This window comes from Natator depressus, chromosome 21 (genome assembly GCF_965152275.1).
Source record: "Natator depressus isolate rNatDep1 chromosome 21, rNatDep2.hap1, whole genome shotgun sequence".
In the NCBI taxonomy this organism is placed as follows: domain Eukaryota; kingdom Metazoa; phylum Chordata; order Testudines; family Cheloniidae; genus Natator; species Natator depressus.
This window is the reverse complement of record NC_134254.1, coordinates 10,586,426-10,608,699: the sequence shown is the minus strand read 5'-3', so window position 1 is coordinate 10,608,699 and position 22,274 is coordinate 10,586,426. Positions and strand designations below refer to the sequence as shown.

At 44.8% G+C, this 22,274-nt stretch overlaps 1 protein-coding gene across 1 annotated transcript; it reads left to right on the top strand.

Annotated features, from left to right (window-relative positions):
• The first annotated feature begins 11,708 nt into the window (after nucleotides 1-11,708).
• On the top strand, nucleotides 11,709-21,813 carry RPS10 (ribosomal protein S10). The gene is made up of 6 exons (XM_074936298.1): nucleotides 11,709-11,847; nucleotides 13,678-13,827; nucleotides 14,371-14,542; nucleotides 19,892-19,969; nucleotides 20,426-20,481; nucleotides 21,724-21,813. Exons 2-6 carry the CDS (start codon nucleotides 13,678-13,680, stop codon nucleotides 21,763-21,765), a joined length of 498 nt encoding a protein of 165 aa, XP_074792399.1. The 5' UTR covers nucleotides 11,709-11,847; the 3' UTR covers nucleotides 21,766-21,813.
• The last annotated feature ends 461 nt before the right edge of the window (nucleotides 21,814-22,274 follow it).

Sequence of the window (22,274 nt, the reverse complement as noted above, 5' to 3'; positions counted from 1 at the left end):
GAGCAGGACTACAGTGCAGGTGCCGTCTGAGAATTCACAGCCGTGTTATCGACCCACCCACCGCAGTGGTTCTCCCCATTGTGGTGGCCGGCAGGCCTTCCTCTGATGAAGGAGGAGGAGCAGAAAGGCAGGAGTAGAGAGTTTCCCAAGGAAGGGGTCTTGGAGTGAATGGTGTTTCAGTTGGTTGTTTCCAGCCCGTAGCACTCCCCTCTTGCCTGGCAGGGAGGTAGAGGGACACTCATTCACCAGCAGAACTGGCAAGGGAGAGGGGAAGTGTAGCAGAAGAGGAGGATTCATAGAGTTTAAGGCCAGAGGGAACAGTTAGATCATCTAGTCTGACCTCCTGCACAGTTCAGACCATTAAATTCCACCCATTTTCCCCTGTATTGAGACCAGTAACTTGTGCTTGGCTATAGCAGCTCTTCCAGAAAGGCTTCCAGTCTCGCTACGAAGGCATCAAGAGATGGAGAATCCACCCCTTCCCTTGGTAGTTTGTTCCCGTGGTTCATCGCCCGCACTGTTAAAAATGCATGCCTTATTCCCAGTCTGAATGTGTCTGGCTTCAGCTTCCAGCCGTTGGTTCTTGTTCTGCCTTCCTCGGCTAGATTAGAGAGCCCTTTAGTGCCTTCTGTTTTCTCCGCAGGAAGGTACTTATACTCTCTAATCAAGTCACCTCTCAATCTTCTTTTTGACAAGCTAAACAGACTGAGCTGGTTAAATCACTCGCTGTCAGGCATTTTCTCCAGCCTTTCCATCATTTTTGTGGCTTTTCTTCTGGCACCCTCTCCGACTGTTCAACCTGCTTTAAGAAATATGGGCACCAGGACTGGACACAGTATCCAGTATCGGTCTCACCAATGCTGTATACAGAGGTAAAATCATCGCTCTTCTCCTATTCATTTACTTCCCTGTTTATACACTCAAATATCATATTAGCTCTTTCTGCCCCGGCGTTGCACTGGGAGGGCGTGTTCAATTGCTTGTCTACTGTGACCCCTAGATCCTTTTCAGAGGCGCTGCTTTCCAAGATCCAGTAGTCTGTTCTGTAAGGGTGGCCTGCATTCCTTGTTCCCTGACGCTTAACTTTGCATTTAGCTATATTAAAATGCAGCAGGAAAAAGAAGATTCCATCACGCCCAATAAAAAAACCTGAGCACATCTACATATACCTAATTATGTTTTGCTGAGGATGCAAATACAGGGAAAGAGCAGGAGGGAGAGGAGATAAATTAAGAGAACGCGGAGTCGGGCTCTGAGTTGAGGCTGTCGGTGGCATCTGCAGTCCAGTCTACGAATCTGAAGTTCTATGCCCAGCTCTGCCACAGACGTCTTGGGTGACACTGGGTCAAGTCACTTCCCCTCTCTCTGCCTCAGTTTGTCTTATCTGTGAAATAGGGACAGTACTTTTCCATCTCTCATGGAGGTTGTGAGGCTGAGCTCATTAACACTAGCAAAGTGCTTTGAGACCCTCACATAGACAGTGCTGAACTGGTGTAAATCATTGATATTATTGGGCTCTCTGTCTGACCTCTTATTCGCCTGTGTGCTAACATGCATCCCCTCTGGATACCCAGGGTCAGGTGGTGGTGGCGGGGTTTCAAGTGTCCCACACTGGCCTAGCTCAGCTCTGACTGGCATCAATGGGAGAGTTCATCCTTGATTGCAAAAGCAGTGGAGGAATTAGGCCAACACCGAGAGCTTTGGAAAATCTCACCCCGTGTTGCTTGGTTTTGTAAGTCAGGCTGGCCTGTAAAGGGTTTTGTGGGCAGCATCCCTCGCCTCCTCAGTATTAACTGGCCTTTAGAATTTGATCCACATTTCCTACAATACCAGACACCTACATCTGTCTGCAGGGGGACTGTGGGTAGGAGGGCATGGATGACTGGACTGCTCTGCCACAAGGACTGCGATCCCTATGAGGGTGCCAAGGAAATCTGCCCCCACAGTGAAAAAAGCGTCTGGGTTGTTAAACACCCGCCGAGACAGAGCGTGAAAGGCAGGGTGTCCTTCCCACCCAACACAAGGAGGGGGGTTTGTGTGACAGTGTTGTGTGTGCTACTGCAGCCGAGGCAGGCAGGACTGCAGGCATAAACGGGGATGGAGCCCGCACAGCTACAATGCCCATTGTCCCATCTTGAGCCGTTTGAATGGCTAGCTTTGGGGAGTGCTGCAGACTCTGAGCGGACAGAAGGGGATCTCCCACCCAGAAAGCTGCATAAAAATGCGGCTCCAAACAATAAACTCTTTGAGGCACATCATTTTGCACTGATCTGATTAAAAGAATCTGTTGGAAGGATTTTACAAACCATTTTAATCTAAAAATCCCCCGCAGAGTCTACCCTGGATTCCGTTTTCATCACAGCACCGAAATCTGTGTGTTCTCTTCACTGAATCTACTCCATTCAGGAACATGACACAACCCCACTCTTTTCTCACTTCCAGCAGTTAGATTTGTACTGGGTTTGGAGGGCCAGCCCCTCCTTGGAGCAACAGGCTCAGATTCCCAGTGTGTCAATACAGCTATTGATTTTTATAGTATTTAAAATGTTGTTTATGAATGGTGGGAGCACATGGTCGTAGTGCCATAACTATGCATGGCTGTCTATAGAGATTAAAATAAACCCAGCCCCTGCTCAGAAGGATTTACAATTTAAGCCACCCAATCCTGTAATTTTATCCATACAAATAGACACCCTGTGCCTATGTGGAGCCTCTCTGACTCGAATAGGATTCTTAAGGGCCTACCCACATGAAGTCAATGCCGCTCCATGTGTGCCCGGAGAACCGCGTGATTGCAGGATCAAGGCCTAAACTAACGTAGCACCTGACGGTAACCGACAGAAGTAAGGGAGGAAGGTTCTAACCTGAGGGCCTCCATCTGTGAGAGTTTTAGGTTTCAGTCCTGCAAGGGCCTTGAGAGTGGGGCTATTCACGTGCTTCATGTTAAGCACTTTGCTGGGTCAGGACCAGAGGGCTCATCCTTTTGCAGGATGCAGCCCCTGTGCCATAACACTATCTGTTGTTGTAGATAGACTGCCTACACGAGAAAAGCCAGCAGGGTTAGGCTCATGATTTATCAAGTCCCTCAATCTCTCTGGATTGCAAATGCTATCTATCTAAATATATGTCAGTCAGCTAGCCATGAGCACATTAACTCTCCAGTTAAAAAACCAGTTGGCTGGCACTAGGACCTGGATGAAGCCCCATGAGACTGCTTGTATTTTCTTACTCTATAAAAGATTTAAAAGCTCCATCAAACCAAGTCCCATTTCATTTCGCTGCGGGGGAGGACAAACAGTGAGGGTTGTTCTTTCTGCTTTGAGCGCAGACCCTGTGATACTGTGTGGAGAGGGACCTTAACATTTCACATTTTCTGCATCCAGCACAGCTTTTGTCCCTGAATTGGTCTATTTCTGATTTGTTTCATTTCGGGCACCAGGGCTGGGAGCAATAATAAGGGCTAAATCCTTGTTCCTCTTTCATTTGTCTGCATGGCCCAGCAGGATAATTGGAAGAGCTCAAAGTGCTTTACAAAGGGCATCATTATCATTAACCCCATTTAACAGATGGAAAAAGTGAGTCATAGGGCAGGGAAGTAACTTGCCCAACAGGTTAGTAGCAGAGGGAGGGAGGGATAGCTCAGTGGTTTGAGCTTTGGCCTGCTAAACCCAGGGTTGTGAGTTCAATCCTTGATGGGGCCATTTGGGATCTGGGGCAAAAATTGGGGATTCGTCCTGCTTTGAGCAGGGGGTTGGACTAGATGACCTCCTGAGGTCCCTTCCAACCATGGTATTCTATGATTCAGACCAGGGAGTAGAGCCCTGGATTCTAGAATGCTAGTTTAGGGCGCTAGTTACTAGCCCATCCTGCTTTGAAAAGAAAGACTCCTAGAAAATGAGGGAAAGGTTGCAACTATTTGCTCAAAAGAGTCAGGATTGTGCCCTGACAACCAAGATGGCCATCTGGAAAAATCAGCCCTGGCCTGAGTCTGCTCCCATGCCAGCAGAGTTAGGTCTATGTTGAGTGCTTTTGAAAACTCTGCCCTGGTGTGATGTTATTGACATGAACTGGGACCGTATAAATCATTGTCGCAACCAAGGTCCTGTAGTGGCAACAAATCTTGTATAAAGGGGTCAAATTAGGTGTCTAAGACAAGGTTATGGTTTGCTGGTTATGATTATGCTATCTGTGTGCATGTGTCATTTTTGTATTTAAAATTATAAGTATTGGCTCTATACTGTCTGTAGTTCAAATTTATGCTATGCTTCTGGGTGACACCCCAGACAAGTTGGTGTCAGCTCTGCCTAGCCTGCGTGGTGGCCCATTAAGGACCATCAGCGATACAATTGACCCACTGAGAGAAGGCAGATACACCTTGGGACTCAGCAAGGCATGCAGGGACCTGCCTATGGACAGAACTCTGAGGTTTTTCCAGGCCATATGATGGACAGCTTGTCTTTGGGACAAAGAAAGAAAGACCACATGGCAAGAGACTATAAAAAGCTGCTGCAGCTCCGCCATCTTGTCTTCAATCCTGCTTCTGACCTCTGGAGGGACTTTGCTACAAATGGAAGCTCTACACAAAGGACTGATGACCCATCCCAGCTGCGGATGTTCTCCAGAGACTTGATTTGAACCAGCAGTTTATTCTATCACTGCTGCAAGCCTGAACCAAGAACTTTGCCATCACTGTATGTAACTGATTCCAATTTAACCAATTCTAGCTCTCATCTAGATCTCTTTCCTTTTATGAATAAACCTTTAGATTTTAGATTCTAAAGGACTGGCAACAGCGTGATTTGTGGGTAAGATCTAACTTGTATATTGACCTGGGTCTGGGGCTTTGGTCCTGTGGGATCGAGAGAACCTTTTTTTTTTATGGGGTTTTGGTTTTCATAACCATTTGTCCCATAACGAGTGGCACTGGTGGTGATACTGGAAAACTGGAGTGTCTAAGGGAATTGCTTGTGTGACTTGTGGTTAGCCAGTGGGGTAAAACCAAAGTCTTCTCTGTTTGGCTGGTTTGGTTTGCCTTAGAGGTGGAAAAACCCCAGCCTTGGGCTGTAACTGCCCTGCTTTAAGCAATTTGTCATGAATTGGCACTTTCAGTTGGGTCCCACCAGAACCAGCATCGTTACACCTGGCCACTAACCAGGGGGGGCAGGATGGGCAGACCGGCAAAGAGAATGCAGACAGATGGACAAAACCAACAGATCCAGCAGAAGTTGTTTCCTTTATTTTGAATTTGCATTTTTGTTTTGACAAATTCATAAAGAAATGTAGAATAATAGTCTTAATCATTATAATAGCGATGGGCTCAAACCAAAATCCCAGGGCTGGACACTTCCACATTTGGAGGAAGTTCAGCTCTCTGCACCCTGCACACATTGGGTAAGCAGACCCCTTGTGAAGGTGCTCAGTTTATTATCCCCTGTACTGGAGTACAGCGAGTTGTAGTGGCTTCCCGAGGCTGGACAGAATTACAGAGTTGGGAACAGAACCCAGCTCTTCTGGTACTAAGCCAGCTTAACTACATGCCATCCTCCCCCCATCCCCAGAATTAGCACATTGAATCTGTTGGAATTGGTTGTACCCCCACCCTTGTAAACAGGGCCCATGATCGATGTATAATTTATAGAATTATAATGGCTCCATGAGTTTCAATGAACAGGATAGAATCATTCACAATGGCAAAGTAATATGAAGGATAAGGTATACATGATCAACCCTATTGCGTATGCTACACAGCCATCTACAGTGGGAATGTTATTCATCACTAGGATATGCACGGTGGCACTTAGAACGTCACAGAGACACAAATTTGATCCTCCTGCTCAAAAAACAACAAAACAGCACAGGCTTCTGCCACTTATGCTAAAGGAGAATCTCCACTAGTAAACAATATTGGTCCTATGGCACACAGTTGAACAGTTCTGATTCCAACTTGTAGAGGGCAGTCATATGCACAGTTCATTAATGAACCACGATTCTCCAAACCCTCAGTGTCTGGAATAGCTGCCTTCTATGTATGGCCTTCTTTTGTACACTATTATGTTGCCTGATGCCAGCACAGCTAGCATTACTCTCGCAATACCTGCATGGGGGTGGGGGTGGGGGGCACAAAGTGTTGTCTTTTGGTGAGACATGCAAAAATGTAAATCATTTAAAAAAATGCCATTGTCCATGCATGTCGACTCGTGGCCCTGAGGCATAGATACAATCCTTCCAACTGCGGATAGATTAAAAGCCCCTGAATGGCCCGATCCAACCCACCAGACATCAATAGAAAGATTCCCACTCACTTCAGTGGACTTTGGATCCACTCTAATCTCTGCTTAGTCTGCGTTACTGAGGATGTTGTTGAACCAGGCGAGGCCCTCCTGCTCTGTGACAGGATGGAACATGCACTGCTTCCACCCTGGTGGGCAGGTGACTAGGATGCGGAATTGAACCCAGCTGCCATCCCATGGGGAAGTACAGAGCATGAATCACGAGGACGCATGGTAAATTAACAGACACATCAGAGCTGGATGACAGTCCATAAGAGATGATGACGACAATAGCAGTTAATAATTGATAAATGCTAAGGCTGATCCAAGTTGTGCTGTAACATAGTTAAGCATGGCTTGAATGTGTATGTCAGTGAATGCTGAGAGTGGAATCTGAGGTCCTGGTTCCCAGGGAAAAACTCATTACAAGCAAATGAGCATCCACTCTCTGTAGCATCTCTGCTAGCACAAGGAGCAGCCAGCTACCCAAGGGAGCTAGTCCTCCTGGCCAATCTATCTGAGAGATAGGCCTCAGCCCTCATGAAGATGCGCCAACATGCTAGAGGGAACGGAAAGGGAGATTCAGTATGTAAGGATGGCCTTGGGATCTGCACGGACCCACGAAACGGCTCCCATCTTTGAATTACTGAGGCTAGAGTGAAGGTGGTCCCAGAAACGTGCAAGTTTTCATTTATTGTGCTTGTGCCTGAAGTGGGGAGATGCGTGCGTAAAGGGAGAGGCTGATCCTGATCGTCACTGGTAAACAACATGTGCCTGCTTCCTCTTGCTCATCCTGGAGGGACTGTTAAATAACCAGATGCAAAAACCAGGAGGACTCAGCTGGTTAGAGAGGGGGACTGCTGGGCTGAGCCTACTGAAAGCAACTGTTTTTGCTGGATGAAACAGGAGCAGGGCAAATTGTGGGAAGAGGAATGGACACCTTGTGAAGAACCCTCCCTATTCACCGCAGTGAGTGCAGCAGCCCTTCATTCTGATAACTGCAGTGCCCTCTAGTGCTATTGGCTGGACAGAACCGTTGCTCCAGAAAACTTTCAGAAGGGAGACCCCGCACTTCTGCAGAGATTGTTAGCCATTAGCTTATTGCATGTGTGCAGAGGGAAGGGAGCTGAAGAGAGGATGCAGGAAGAGAGGCTGAGGGGGGCTCCAATTAGAGGTACAAAGGGTGGGATTTAATGCAATGAACCCAAAGAAGTAAAAGTGGCTTTAAAGCAGTATCATTGTGATGAGTGCAAAAAATTGTGTGTGTGTGTGTGTGTGTGTGTGCAACCTTTCTCCCTTCCTGTCTCACTTGTTACATTATGTTTAGAATTAGCTGCTATCCTGGAAGCTGTCCATGTGTGCAGATCCCTGCATCCCTATGGAGCCCCATTGACTTTACTAGGGGCTCCCCACTGGGCTAAGAGACTGCTCATGCTGAACAGCATTCAAGACCGGTGCCTTAGACTGCAAGCTCTTCAGGACAGGGACCGTTTTGAATTTATCTGGCTGGAAAACACTTTGGGCATGGACTAATTATGCATAATTGTAATGGCTGTATTTCTGGTGTAAAATCCTGAGTGTTTTGGAGCAGGGGATAGTTTATAAACAAAAGTATTGTTTTATTATCGCAAAGGTTGGTTATTTAAATGGCACTGGCAGGCCAAGCCAACTCTGTTGCTTTTTCAAAGTCTGCAGGGAAGATCCTATGACCGTTGAAAGGTGAATTTGGCCCAATATTAGCAGTTAAATAAATACTTGACCCACATGTTAGGGAAGGATTTTAGGGAGAAAATGGGTCTGGTATAATATACACAGTCACTTTGGGATTGCTGATAGAATCAATCAATCCATATTATGATTGCAACTGGCTCTTACACTGCTCCTATCTGACAGCCGTGTACACCTTCTCCCACCATAAGTCTGATTCTTGCACTGGCGTGTCAGGTATTATTTTGAGGCTCTAAAGAGAAGGATGAGTTCCCTGGGGCTGCATGTCTCAGATAATGTGTTGTATTCTCTTCCACATGGGAACATGAGCCACATTCACCCCAGCCTTTCTGTATTAAAGACGATGTGACCTTTATTGTGTTGCAGAGAGCAAACTCTCTTGCAGCTTGTTCAGCCAGCTGGAAAGGGCAGCCTCCTTGGGAGGCAGCAGCTGCTTTGATGTGCTGAGGCAATGCAGGGTCAGCTTGATGGCTTTATTTATTTATTTCTGTTCCTCTCATGATTCCATTTCAGTGGTGGCTCCCAATTTTTCCCAAGTGAGGGACCACAGAGAAGTAACGGGCTAGGAGCACATGAGAGACAATCTGACAGACATAAGTAGCCAAAAAAGAATCTGATTACATCTGTCCTCATCTTCCATGCAGTGACGCAGCCTATGGAGACTACAAGCCTCTCTGTGCAAGGCTCCATCTTGAAACCAGTGGACCTGTGAAACCTCAAAATTAATTTAATAGTGGTGGGCTGTGTATTTATTTATTTTTGCACCCAAGTTATTGGCTTGGAGTTTGGTTTATTAGTCGTTCACCACACAGGCCCTGATCTTGCCAGGAGCTCCATGCAGGCAGCCCACAAAGAGCATGCTGCAGGATCAAGGCCAGAGACTGTACTCTGTGAAGAGACTTTCATGAGTGACAATAATGCATAGGAATGACTCTGCTGTAAATGGGAAGGAATGGCTTATTGGATTAATCCTCAGGTTTCTGACTCCAAGACACAGATTCAATCACCAAAGTGTTTGTATGTGGTTCTTATATTCATTACCATAATAAAAGACAACCCCCCCTTCATGCAGGCCTGTGGATAGCTAAATAAATATGTTCTTTGATACAAGATTTTTAAGATTTCTGTGAGATAATGCAAACTGGGATGAGGAACCTTCTGCCCTCTGGTGGGAGCAGAATGATTTATTTTATTTATCTGTGTTATGAAATAACAATGTCCAAAAGAATATAATAAAGACTTCCTGCCTCTACTTGTCCCATAGGTATATCATTTTTCCTGCTTTCTCAGTGGAGGGTCCCCTGCTTGTCTCATATGTAAATGTATACAAGCTGCAATATTGTATGGCAAAGGTCCAAAGGCTCCAATGTACAATAGTGATTTGGTTTACAGCAATCACTCCATTAGTGATGTTGTTTAATGCTTTTACTGTGGAATGCTTCAGTAGTTTTTTGCAAGTTGATGAGAATTCATTTCCATTAGCAGCTCGTAAGATCCAGAGTCTAGCAACCAGTTGAGGCCATGATGTGAGACCCATATATTTTGTTTAATGTTTGACTGGTTGTTGATTTCTCTTAGATTTTTGCAAATGTCTTCTCTAATTTGAATTTAAATTAGGGCATCTATCTATGTTTCAAGGAAGGAAAGCACATCTGTATGAAGACAGGACAGCATCAGCATTTCTTTTTAAGGGTCAGTACCTTGACTCTTCTATTCACGGTAAAAAGTCATATGTTTGTGCACAGGGTACGATGCTTCAGTGAAATACCAGGCAAAGTATGTTAGAGGATGGGCGCTAAAAGCCAGATCTGTTGAGGTTCTGATTGTCATCTGCTCAGTACCTCTGAGGAGACACGCAGCATTTCTCAGCGAAGGCGTCTCCTTTAAAATACAGTACGTGGTCACCAGGATTTTAATCTGTGTAATTGCAAAACTTATTCTTGTTTATTATTATGAGCATTTATAGAGCACCAGTCACCATTGGCTCTGGGCTCCTTTACAAGGGTTATATGGAGAAATTAGTTATCTTAATTTCACTGTGCTTGGATGCCAACAAACCCTCAACGTTTAGTGGGAGAACTAAAAGCCAGACTGATGACTAGAAAGCCAGGGATGGCACCGCGACAGGGGTGATGGCTAACAAGTGAGTGGGATTCAGTGACTTAATTGAATTTGGTCTGCTAGGTTGGATCATTAGCTTCCCAGAGGTTAGCCAGGTACTGATGGGGGATGCAATGTGAACACTGATCCAATGCCCCCCGGTTATCTTCATGACATAGCATATCTGCCTCACCTCAGGCTGTTGGCTTGAAATTCAGGCCTGGTCTACACTTAAAAATTAGATCAACATAGCTACATTGCTCTGGGCTGTGAAAAGTTTTGTGTCCTGAGCACTGTCGTTAGGTTGAACTAGCCCCTCGTGTAGATGCAGCTAGCCCAATGGAAGAATTCTGCCAACAATCTAGCTACCATCTCCTGGAGAGGTGGAAAAACCCCCTCCGCTGATGTAGGACGCATCTACGCTATGGTGCTACAGCAGCACAATTGCAGTGTCGTAGCTGTGCTCCTGTAGTGGACGTACCCTTCACTGGTATTTCTCAGGGCCTCAGACTTGCCTCCAAAGGCCTGGTCTACACTTTTAAAATTTAGGTCAACATAGCTATATTGGTCAATCCACACCTCTGTCCAACATAGCTTTGTCAACCTAACCCGCAGTGTAAATGCAGCTAGGTTGATAAAAGACTGCTTCCATTGACCTAGCTACCACGGCTTGGGGAGATGGCATTCACACACTGATAGAAAAACCCTTTTCATTGGCATAGGCTGAGTTCTCACTACGGTGCTATGCCAGCCTAGCTACAGCAACATAACTATGCTGCTATAGTCCCCATAGCGCCATACCCGAAATCTCAGGAATTTCTGTTGACTCCACCAGAGGATCAGAGAGGGGTCTGGGGCAGGGGGGCGAGGGATAGCTCAGTGGTTTGAGCATTGGCCTGCTAAACCCAGGGTTGTGAGTTCAATCCTTGAGGGGGCCATTTAGGGATCTGGGGCAAAAATTGGGGATTGGTCCTGCTTTGAGCAGGGGGTTGGACTAGATGACCTCCTGAGGTCCCTTCCAACCCTGATATTCTATGATTCTATGACTTAGGCCGGTTACAAAGAAGAGAGCTGGCAACTGTGTTAACACTGACCATGATCCTGCAACTGGATAAGCAAGGATGGGCTACTCTGTGTCTGCATGGAGCTCCACTGATTTCAAATGGGGCTTCGTGGGTGCAGGTGTCCAGCTGCAGGATTGGAGGCAGGAGATGACTTGGAGGATTGGGGGCTCCAATGCCCCAGATGACAGTGTTTTGCTACCATGGACGGGATCTGAGAGTAGCAAGGTGAGTCATTTTGCTGGGGGGGACCGATGTCGTTCTTAATTCAATATGGCCTAATGGGTCTCTGGATTTGGGTGCCCAGCATGAAGTACAGACTTGGCTAGACTGTCAGAGGGGCTGAATTCTCCTTGAATTCAATGGAGCAGCAGCTCTAGAAATCAGGACCTTGTTCTCTTAAACTAGGCACATTTAAAAAAAAAAAAAAGAAGCACCCAACATCAAAAGCCACTTAAACCCCCCGCCCCAAAAAACTGGCCACAAGTACATAAGTGGCACTTCCACTCAGGCGCTTGCACGGTCACCACGTGCTTTGCTCTGGGAGAGGGGTCCTAACGCGATTTCTTCCCGGCACTCGATTAGTCGCTTGTGCCGCAGCTGCGTGGGGTCCTGCGCGTCAGGCCGGAAGACGCCGCCCTGCGCATGCTCTTTCCTTTCCAGCTCTCGGGCTTACTGCTAGCGCCACGGTAAGTCCGGGCTCCAGCCGCTTCATCTCCCTCACATCGCCGCCATCCTGCGGCCGGGGGCCCCGGCTTGGCTCTCGGCGGCGGGCGGGCACCCTGCGCCACACGCCCACGGGGATATTTCCCAGGAGGGGCCCCGGGCGGTGGGGGGACCTAGGCCGCAAATTGGGCGGGGGAACTTGCGGCCTAGGGGTGGACGTTGGGCCTCAGAAGGCGGAGGGGAGGGGAGGGGAGGGGAAGAGACTGGGGCCTGGAAGGCTGATTGTGTATGGGGGGGGCCTGGGCTGCTGTTTGGGAGGGTGGGAGAAGCTGCTCTGCTGTGCCCTTGGTATGGCCCATATGTGGGGGATAGAGGGGATGGGGTGGGTTAGTCAGGGCTAAACTGGGAAATCCGATGTCCATTTTCTGCCCCCTTGTAAACTGAGGCAGTGGCGGCACTTCTAATCCTGCTGGTATGGAAGAGGGTCTTGCTTTCTTTGTGCTGCAGAGAGGGGATGGAAAGGTCTAGTTTGACTCTAGTCTTCGATTGAGACTGGGTAGTAGGTTGAGCACCACCATGTGCTGCTCCCGTACCAAAGTGCTGAAGAGCTGTTTTCCTGCTGCTGTTTAGTGATGGGTTCTTCATGGCCCCCATGTGTGTGGGACCCGTTTCCTCTTTATATGGATGATGATCTGTGAACGTATGATGCTTGCTGTTGGGTGCTTCCTTTCCTAAAAAGAGTTAACACTTACAAGCTTTGGTTTTGCAGCTGTGCAAATCTTAAATCAGAAAGAAGTAACCCAAGCCAAAATGGTTGGTTTGGTTTTTTTGGGTCACTGTGTGCAGTGGTTGGCAGTTACTGTTTTCTGGGCCGCCTTAAGTGTGCGACTACCATAGGAAAATACCTTTTCAGATTGGTTTTTAAGTACCTTTTTATTTCAGCAGGCCTTTGGCACAGTATGTTGGTGCTGTTCATTGTGATGCTCTAGTTCTGTACATTTAAAGCACTTAAGTATCAGGCATTTCACAGTTAAAGTACTCATTAAGTATTGGGTGCTATCCAGATAACACACACTTTATTGGATTTTCTTCCCCATCTATGTGTTTGGAAGTGAAGCATCAAGGGGTTCCTAATCTTTGAAAGTTATTCCACATAACTAGATAGTGTGGATTATAGACATTGCGATTGGGAGTTCTGTTAGGTGTCCAGCATGTAGGATGCCTATTGTACAAACATTACTAAGCGTCATTCCACTGCACACATGTTACTGTCCTTGGTCTTGCTGTTGCCTTCTGCACTACCTGATGAGGACTGTAGCAGATGTTTGCCTAAGTATGGTTGCAAAGTACAGTTTAAAATTGCTACTGTTAAGAATTAAAATGAAGACTACTCTCCTCCCTGCTTCCCTTGGCTGGCTTCAGTGTGAGAAGGAATTGTCTGTAGCTTTTATTGGGAAAATTGAATTAAATGCAGTAGAAATAGTCTGTGGAGACCGCTAAATGCGTACTTGCAGTGATGCTGTTTTACAGTCCACCTACACTACAAAAACAACAGTTATCAAAAAGGTTACTCTGCTTGCTCTTCCTGGTGGATCATAACATGGGCTTCTGAGCAGCTGAACTATGTGATCTTCTAGCCTGTAGCAAACTTGTATATATCTTCCCAGTTAAGGTGTAGTAAGGATTCCCATAATTTCTAACATGGTTAAAGGTGGTGGTGCTTTGTTCAGTGAGTCACTGCAGGTCCAGCGTGGAATCAGGTGGCTTAAAATAAAACATAAATCCAGTTATTAGATCTGGCAACGCACTAATGTATTACTGCTAGTCTACTAACTATTGATTTGTCTGTCCAGATGTTGATGCCCAAGAAGAACCGGATTGCCATCTACGAACTCCTTTTTAAAGAGGGAGTGATGGTGGCCAAGAAAGATGTTCACATGCCTAAACACCCAGAGCTGGCAGACAAGAATGTGCCCAACCTCCATGTCATGAAAGCCATGCAGGTGTGACAGATTAATTTATGGGTCTACCTGGGCTGTTAAAAACAGCTTTTTTATGTTTTGGGACCTTATGAAGCTGGTGGATTGAGCACCACCTGACTAATCCTGGCATTATTTAACTTTGTTTAAGGAGAGAGAAACAACAGCTCCAATGGAATTTGCCTTTTTTCCAGATTACTAGTTTTTTCATATTAACTTCATCAATCATACACAAACTGTGTAGAAAGCTTTTGTATTGTGTAGCATAAGATTCATAATCCTGTCTCTGAACCTATGATTTTAGCATCATTTTTAGTTCAGTTTTGCATAATGACCCTTGAATTATTAGTCTTGTGGAATGTGAATAGTTAGTATGTTGAAGATACTGCATCTTTCTGTACCTTCACATGTACTTCTGAATGTCTAGTCGTCAGTCCTCCACCCATCCCCAATAAACTACCAGTGTTCTGGCTGGTATATTTAAAGATGTTAGATGGTCACAATCAAATGCTCATGTAATAATTCACCTGCAACTGCAAAAAGCTGAACCAGAATTTCTCTCCTTAGTCACTGAAATCGCGTGGCTATGTGAAGGAGCAGTTTGCCTGGAGGCACTTTTACTGGTATCTGACCAATGAGGGTATCCAGTATTTGCGTGATTATCTTCATCTGCCCCCTGAGATTGTGCCTGCCACCCTGCGCCGTAGCCGCCCTGAGACTGGCAGACCGCGGCCCAAAGGTGAGCACTAGTTAATAAAAGCAACTGCTGTGGGATTCTTGGATGGGTGATACGGAGTGTGGGGAAGAACGGTATAAATTAAAGTTGAGGTTGCTGGGCTGTGTGGGCATGGTGGATAATCAGCTAAATGTGAGCTTCCAGTGCCGTGGCCAAAAGGGCAAATGCAATCTTTGGCTATATAAAGGGAAAAAGTCGAGTAGGGAGGTTCCGTTACCTCTGCATTTGACACTGGTGTGACTGGTACTTGATATTTCCAGTTCTGGGTCCACAGATTAAAAAGGAAGTTGAAACATTTGAGAGGGTTCAGAGAGGAGCCACAAGAATAAGATTAGAAAACTTGTCTTATGGTGAAAGATTCAAGGAACTCAGTCTGTTTATCTTAACAAAGGTTATTACCGAGTGACTTGACTAGTTTAGAAGTACTTAGATGGGGAACAGAAATTTGACTGAGTTTGGCAGACAGAGGTCAAGGTGACCCAAAATCTAATGGTTGGAGGTTGAAACTAGACCATGTCACACTAAAGTAAGATGCAACTTTTTAACAGTGAGAGTAACTTACATTGGAACAACTTACCAAGAGTTGTCTTTTTGGATTCTTCATCAGTAGTAACTTTCAAATCCAGACAGCATGTTTTTCTTAAAAAAACAACAATGCTGCTCTAGTTCAACCAGGAATTAACTCAAGGAAGTCTTGTGGCCTGTGTTAAACAGAGAGTTAGACTAGATGATCACCAAAGTCCCTTCTGGCCTCGTCTATTTCATTGCAAACCCTGAAACTCAGCTGCACTGAGTTTCAGGCAATGTGCAAAACTTGTCTTGTAGCTTTTATGACTTTCCCAACAAATTCACGTTGCATATTTGGGTAAGCTGTTTAGTATCACTTTGATTCTTGTTTCACAGCTAAAAGTATCCTCCTAGATAGGGATGTACTTGCAAAATGAATATTTTAGATAGACAGGAGCAATCAGTGAGTATAGAGTAAATGTGTATTTTCAAAGACAGTACATAAATACAAAATATATTAATGGTTCCTATGGACCACTGAAATCTAGTCAATACATGTACTTCCAAGAGGCTTATTTTAGGATGGCTAATATAGCACATGAACAAAACTGGGGTTGATTTAAAATTTCACCTGTTATGCAATGTGCTGCACACTGGCTGATGGCCTGCCACCTCACCTTATTAGGTAGCAGTGTTTCATTGGAGCTGTATGAATGGCTTGCAAAAATGTTTGGGATTCTCTGTGGCAAAAAGGTGCTATAGTAAAGATAAAGCATAAGTTAGTCTTAGACAGCTGTGACCAAATCAGCACTGCCACATCTCTGCCACTGTGCACAAGATTAAAGGACACTTGAGTCTGATTTTGGTTGTTGGGTTAGTGTGTGGGTGCTGGGTGGTGTATATGACAGGCCACCAACAGGAGGTTTGACTGGATGATCTAGTAGCCTTTACTGGCCTTAAACTCTGACACCCCCCTCAGTTTATACTCCTGAATATGCTTTAGGTGTTTGTATCACTGAAAATTACAAAAACTGAAAGTGAATAATTTATCTTTCTTTGACTTGTTTCCTTTGTGCATTTGGAAGCACTCTGACTTCCTTGCTATTTTCTCTGTCTGGTCAGTTTCCTCTATTCACTTATGTCACATGGCAACGGGAAGAAACATTAAAATATAGAAAAGCGTGCTTTTACAATGACAAGTTACCCAGGGAACAGGGGGCAGGTGTATTTCCTGAAATACACTTTTATTTTAGGTTGACTGTGTTTCAGTTTGATGTACCTTGACTTGTTGCTGCAAACTCAGCTGAACTTCTGAAGGCCCAGCTCGGTATCTGGGTGTGGCCATAAACTCGAGAATAGATACTGGATGGAGGAGGAAAAACTACTGCAAAACTTGATATTGCAAGGTCTGCTGTAGTGACTCAAAATTTTGGCTCTCCCTTGAGGTGGGAGAAAGTTGGACTTTAGTACAGAGGGTCTGTCACTCATGCACAGTAAGTGTAATCTGCCCTCAAGCAGGAATACTCTCGTCCCTACCACTTAGAGGTACAGATTTATTCTTGAACTGGGAGAATGATCTTTCCAGTACAGTGTGTAAAGTGCCTCACTGATTTTAAGTTGCATTGTAGCTCTCTTAACTACTGCTGAGCCACATGCTCAGCCCAAAATGTGTGTGGGCTTGTACCTGTAACACTTTAAGACCTTTCTATGTTAGCCAGAGAAACTGTAGTGTCTTTTGAGCAAACAGTTTAAATTCATGCTTGGAAGATGCCTTGACCAATATTGACAGGGTTTAAATGTGTGTGTGTTTAATTCCACTTATTGCCGTGTCTCTATGGCTATGTCTACACTGGCAATTGAACGACAAAAACTTTTGTCTTTCAGAGGTGTTTAACACCCCCCCCCCCCCCCCGCTCCCAAAAGACAAAAGTTTTGCCACGACAAGTGCCAGTGTGAACAGCGAGTTGTCGCCAGGAGAGCTGACAACCAGCAGCTATACTGTGTGACTTTTAGAGGCACGGCTGTGGCACTAAAAGCTGTGTAGTGGAGACATAGCCTAAGGTCCCAAGTTTTGTTTGTTCTTCCTGTGAGATGCTGTGATTTACAGAAGTATGTGTGAAACTTGCAGGTTAAAATTTGCTTTTGAGTTCCTCTAGTGAAGGTAAACTGGCTATTGCCATATTTACCCCAGTGTGTATAGTGCAGAAGTGTTAAGCCCTATCCACTCCACAACTTAAATGGTGTTAACTACAACACTGATAGAGCTATACTTATTGTCCAGTTGTAATAGCTGGTATGGTTATAACAGTGGTTCTCAAACTTTTGTACTGGTGACCCCTTTCACACACAGAGCCTGAGTGCGACCCCCCCCCCTTATAAATTAAAAAAACGTTTTTTTAAATTTATAACACCATTATCAATGCTGGATGCAAAGCAGGGTTTGGGGTGGAGACTGACAGCTCGCAACCCCCCATGTAATAAGGGGTCCTGACCCCCAGTTTGAGAACCCCTAGGATATAACATCCTTTCTCTGTTCAAGGCAAATGGTGTTTTAAAGTGTGCTAATTGTGCTCTAGAGTACTGTTGTGAATTTGATACCAGTCTCAAGTGTTTGTAACCATGTTAGGTGTGTCATAGTGTTTGATTGCAAGCTTCAGGGTAGAGAGAGGCCCAGGATTCAGTGCCATAGTGCCCATGGCTTCCTATAGAACATAATTACCCAAAGCATAGCCCTCTTTGCTCAGAGAAGTGGATGTAGCAGAAGGCCGGTTCAGAGGCTGTGCCGTGTGGTATCACTATGATACCTCCCTGTGGTAGAAGCATTTTGAAAACTGTGACTTTTCCCTTCACCTAAACAGGAGCACTAGTTTTCCATGAATTCTAATAGGTAGGCAATTTTATTCCTCCAGAAAGGATCAATCAGGGAGCTGTGCATTTCTCAACATGCTTGAAACTGCACGTCAGTTTGTGGTGAGCCATCCAACCACCAGCCCTTACTCAGGGTTTTACTGGCAGAACAGTAAAGCTTTGGTGCTTGGTGGTGTAGGACAGTGGTTCTCAACCAGGGGTACACAGTGGTCTTCTAGGAAGTACATTAACTCATTTAGATATTTGCCTAGTTTTACAACAGGCTACATAAAAAGCACTAGCAAAGTCAGTACAAACTAAAATTTCATACAGACCGTGACTTGTTTATACTGCTCTGTATACCATACATTTCAGTTTAGATGCAATATTTATATTCCAGTTGATCTATTTCATAATTATAGGGTTAAAATGAGCAAGTAAGCAATTTTTCAGTGATAGTGTGCTGTGGCACTTTTGTATTTTTGTCTGATTTTGTAAGTAAGTAGTCTTTAAGTGAGGTGAAACATGGGGGTACGCAAGACAAATCAGACTCCAGTAATCTGGAAAGACTGAGAGCCACTGGTATTGGAGACCTTCGTCTTTAAGGATTTACAGTAGGGTTTTCCCGAAGTTTAAAAGGCTGGCAAGTCCATCAGGCTTCTATTTGAACTCTGCCTCTTGCTTCCTTCCCTGGAAGCATCTGCCCACCTTTTATTTAGCTTAATTTCTTTTTTACTTTAGATCACCTTTTCTTAGGCGTACTAATTTATCCCATCTTTAAAACATAAGATACTTTTATTGCCCACGCTTAATCAAATATTTGGGGCTGAGGATAGAATTCTGTACAGTTGGGATTTGGGGTAAAAGTGTGCATTTGTCAGGCATAATAAACACACAACCTTGATGTTTCTTTGTATCATAACCTTCAATTTTAACACTTATTTGAAGCTAGTTTTGCAGGTTGGCCTGGCTAGCAGCACAACGTAGTTGAAAGTGTGTTGTAAATTCAGGATTGGTAATAATTTAGCTGTATTTGCGTTGGTCAGAAACTTGGCAAGCAAATACAGTAAAAGCTGTGTTATCTGGCACTTTACCAATCGGAAAGCTCTATTAAACCAGCATTTCTAATCTTCATTGACAGTCCAGTCTATAGTCCGGTTGGTGTGGGGCTGGCAGGCTCCCTACCTGGCTCCGAGTGGCTCCCCGGAAGCAGCAACATGTCCTTGCTGCTCTTAGGCAGAGGAACAGCCACTAGGGGTTTGGAGTGCAGGGTGTGGGCTCTAGGAGGGAATTTGGGTGTGGGAGAGGATTGGGGTGTGTGTGGGGAGGTGTGGGATTTTGGATCTGGGTGGGGCTCACCTGGGGTGGCTCCCCGCAAGCAGCGACATGTTTAGATTTGTATTGTTCAAACACTATTGATGTGGTCTTTAACAGTGGTTCTCAACCAGGGGTATGCGTACCCCTAGGGATACGCAAAGGTCTTCCAGGGGTTACATCAACTCATCTAGACAATGTGCCTTGTTTTACAACAGGCTACATAAAAAGCACCAGCAAAGTCAGTACAAACTAACATTTCACACAGATAATGACTCATTTATACTGCTCTATATATTAAAATGTAAGTACAATATTTATATTTCAGTTGTTTACTTCCTCATTTTTACAATTATAAAATCATTTTTGTTGATTTTGTAAGCACGTCATTTTTAAGGGAGGTGAAACTCGGGGTATGCAAGACACATCAGACTCCTGAAAGGGATACAGTAAGTCTAGAAAGGTTGAGAGGCACTGATCTATAAGACTGTCTAGTAGCGTGGCCACAACAGAGAACTGCATTTAAAATTTAGTTGCACGCATTTGTGGCCCGATAAGGCCTGAGCATATAATATGTCCCTTTTGATCCTGTATCAAAGCCTCCCCACACCATCACACTTGTAGCATAATCGAGGCCTCTTTAGATTGGATTCCTTGGATTGACAAGGCTGCTCTGACTTGCAGGTCTGGAAGGTGAACGCCCTGCTCGTCTTACTCGGGGAGAGGCTGACAGAGATACCTACAGACGCAGTACCGCTCCACGTAAGTGTCCTGTGTAGTGCAAGTATGAGTTAACCAAACTGAGCTTGTCATTTGTGCAGTTCACATTTCTGTAGAAGTGTCTTCAATGTTTAGATGTACAACATGCTAACTTCTGTGATGAATGTCTGAGGTCTCAAGCCTCCACTTCCCTGCTGATTCTAGGGTCCGTTTATCAATACGCTCCCACTGCACTGCAGTTACGCTTGCATGTCAGGCTGGATTTTCTCCCATGTAGCATAATGTTTCCTATTGCCTAATTGCCATAATTTGCAATTGCAGTAAAAAAAAATGGCATTGTGGAAGTTATCTGTAGCTTGTGGTGTGCACATCCCAAGGGTTTAAATATTTGATACTGCTAAAGACAGTATATCCTAAATAAGAGTTTGTCGTCAAAGCCCAGGCAATGGATTCTCTCTGCTTTGTAGTTTTCTAGAATAGCTCTTTCTCTCTTCCCAGTTGGTGCTGACAAAAAGGCTGAGGCTGGTGCTGGAGCAGCTACTGAATTCCAGTTTGTAAGTATCTGCATTTGAGAGATGAGGTTTTTTGTTCCCTATGTTAATGCTTTAAGAAAGCTTTAACTAGAGCTGTCCCTGGAAGATATGGTGTATTTTCACAATGCATTCATCATTTATTCACCCCCTTAAACAGCTGGCAGTTGCTGCTGGAACGGTATAAGGTACTACCTATAGATGGAGCTCCTTTTGAGCCTGCAGTTACACCACCTAGACAACTGTCATATCAGGCTTCACATGCTAAACAGCATTGTTTGAGATAATTACTTGGCTAGGCAGCACATGTGTTCCTTGAAAGTCTTCTGAGGTGATTTTGATGATAATGATCAGTACTGGGTAGAGAGCCCCAGTCTATCTGTCTAATCTTTCAGGTGAAAGAAAACTACAGAGGCCATGATCATCTGAGATTAATTCTTCTATGGCACCCTTTTTAGACAAGCAGTAGCCTTGGTGATCTGCCCACATTACTCAAGTTACAATTAACATGACAAATTCCAAATTTTCTTTCTGTTTTCAACTTGATATGTTATCCTCCCCCATCTGTTTTAAATTTGAAGGTGTACGGTAATGCACATAACGCCTCTCATTTGAGGTGCCGCTAAATTTTATTGGCACATCAACCTCTATATCCCTTACTTCATCTCAGAAGTGAGATGGAGGCTTAATATTTGTGAAGCACTGTGAGAGCTCCTGATGAAAGGCGTTGCTTCACACTTTAACAGAGCATTAGTTTGAGCAGACTAGCTTGGACGTAATACATCAGTGTTTCTGAACCTATTTACCATTGTGGGCCGCATCCACACAATATATACGCTACCTGTACAGCCCTGAGGATGTTGCATGGGCTGCATGTTGAAAAGCACTGTACAAAACTGACAGAAGTGGGTTGAATTCCTAGGCTGTCATATTTTGGGTCAGCAGGGCTTGGCCCACACCATAGATTATAAAGCCAGGAACTGTGTTTTGACAAGCAAGAGTTCCACCTTGCTCTCAGTACACATGGTAACTAACTTCAGATATTAGTCCTTAAGTCTTCATTCGCTGAACTTGATCAGTGAAGGCAGGCAAAATGAATGGTTCTCCTTATGATTCAGTACAGAATTCCACATCGGGGGAAACAATGATTCAGTGCGTTTAGGATGTACTTAATATTTGGTTTGGTAGCTATGTGCTACTTTCAGTTGCTGATGTGCTCAAACTTCTAATGCTGTGTGTTTTGGTTTTTTGTTTTTGTTTTTGCAGAGAGGTGGATTCGGTCGTGGACGTGGTCAGCCTCCTCAGTAGAATTCTCTGGTCATGTTTTTGTGTATAATAAAATAGGTGAAAATCTCATTGTGCTTGCTTCCTTGTATCATTTGAATGTGTGGAAGCTAATATCAGAGAAAAGCAAAGCAACAATTTATACCACTAAGCCTTCTGGCTCCTGCTACAACAGAGTTGAAGATAATCCTGATTAGAAATCTGATACAGACTAACACGGCTACCACTCTGAAACCTGATTTATAAAGTGGTTATGGGGAGTAGACTAGGTCCTAGGAAATCAGTCTGACTTCGCAGCAGTGATAGGAGAGGTGATTGCTGCTGCAGGATTTGGTAGTGAGGTTGATGGTTCTTTCTGGAGGAGAACATGGGCTTTTGGGTTCCACGGCCGCTTGGAAGTACCACTAGTACCCTTTATGCTTTCAGTAAGGGGGCACCCATAGTAGGTTTCTGGTAATATGGGGCCTCCCTTTTAATAAGGGCAGCTTGGAGGTTTGGCTCACCTATAGAACTTGATCTTGCATTATGGGTAA

Excerpts from the sequence above, each read along its gene's own strand:
- RPS10 (XM_074936298.1), top strand. The coding sequence starts at position 13,678 with ATGTTGATGCCCAAGAAGAACCGGATTGCCATCTACGAACTCCTTTTT. Across the intron at positions 19,970-20,425 it reads CAGACGCAGTACCGCTCCAC|TTGGTGCTGACAAAAAGGCT; the intron begins GTAAGTGTCCTG and ends CTCTCTTCCCAG. Across the intron at positions 20,482-21,723 it reads CAGCTACTGAATTCCAGTTT|AGAGGTGGATTCGGTCGTGG; the intron begins GTAAGTATCTGC and ends TTGTTTTTGCAG.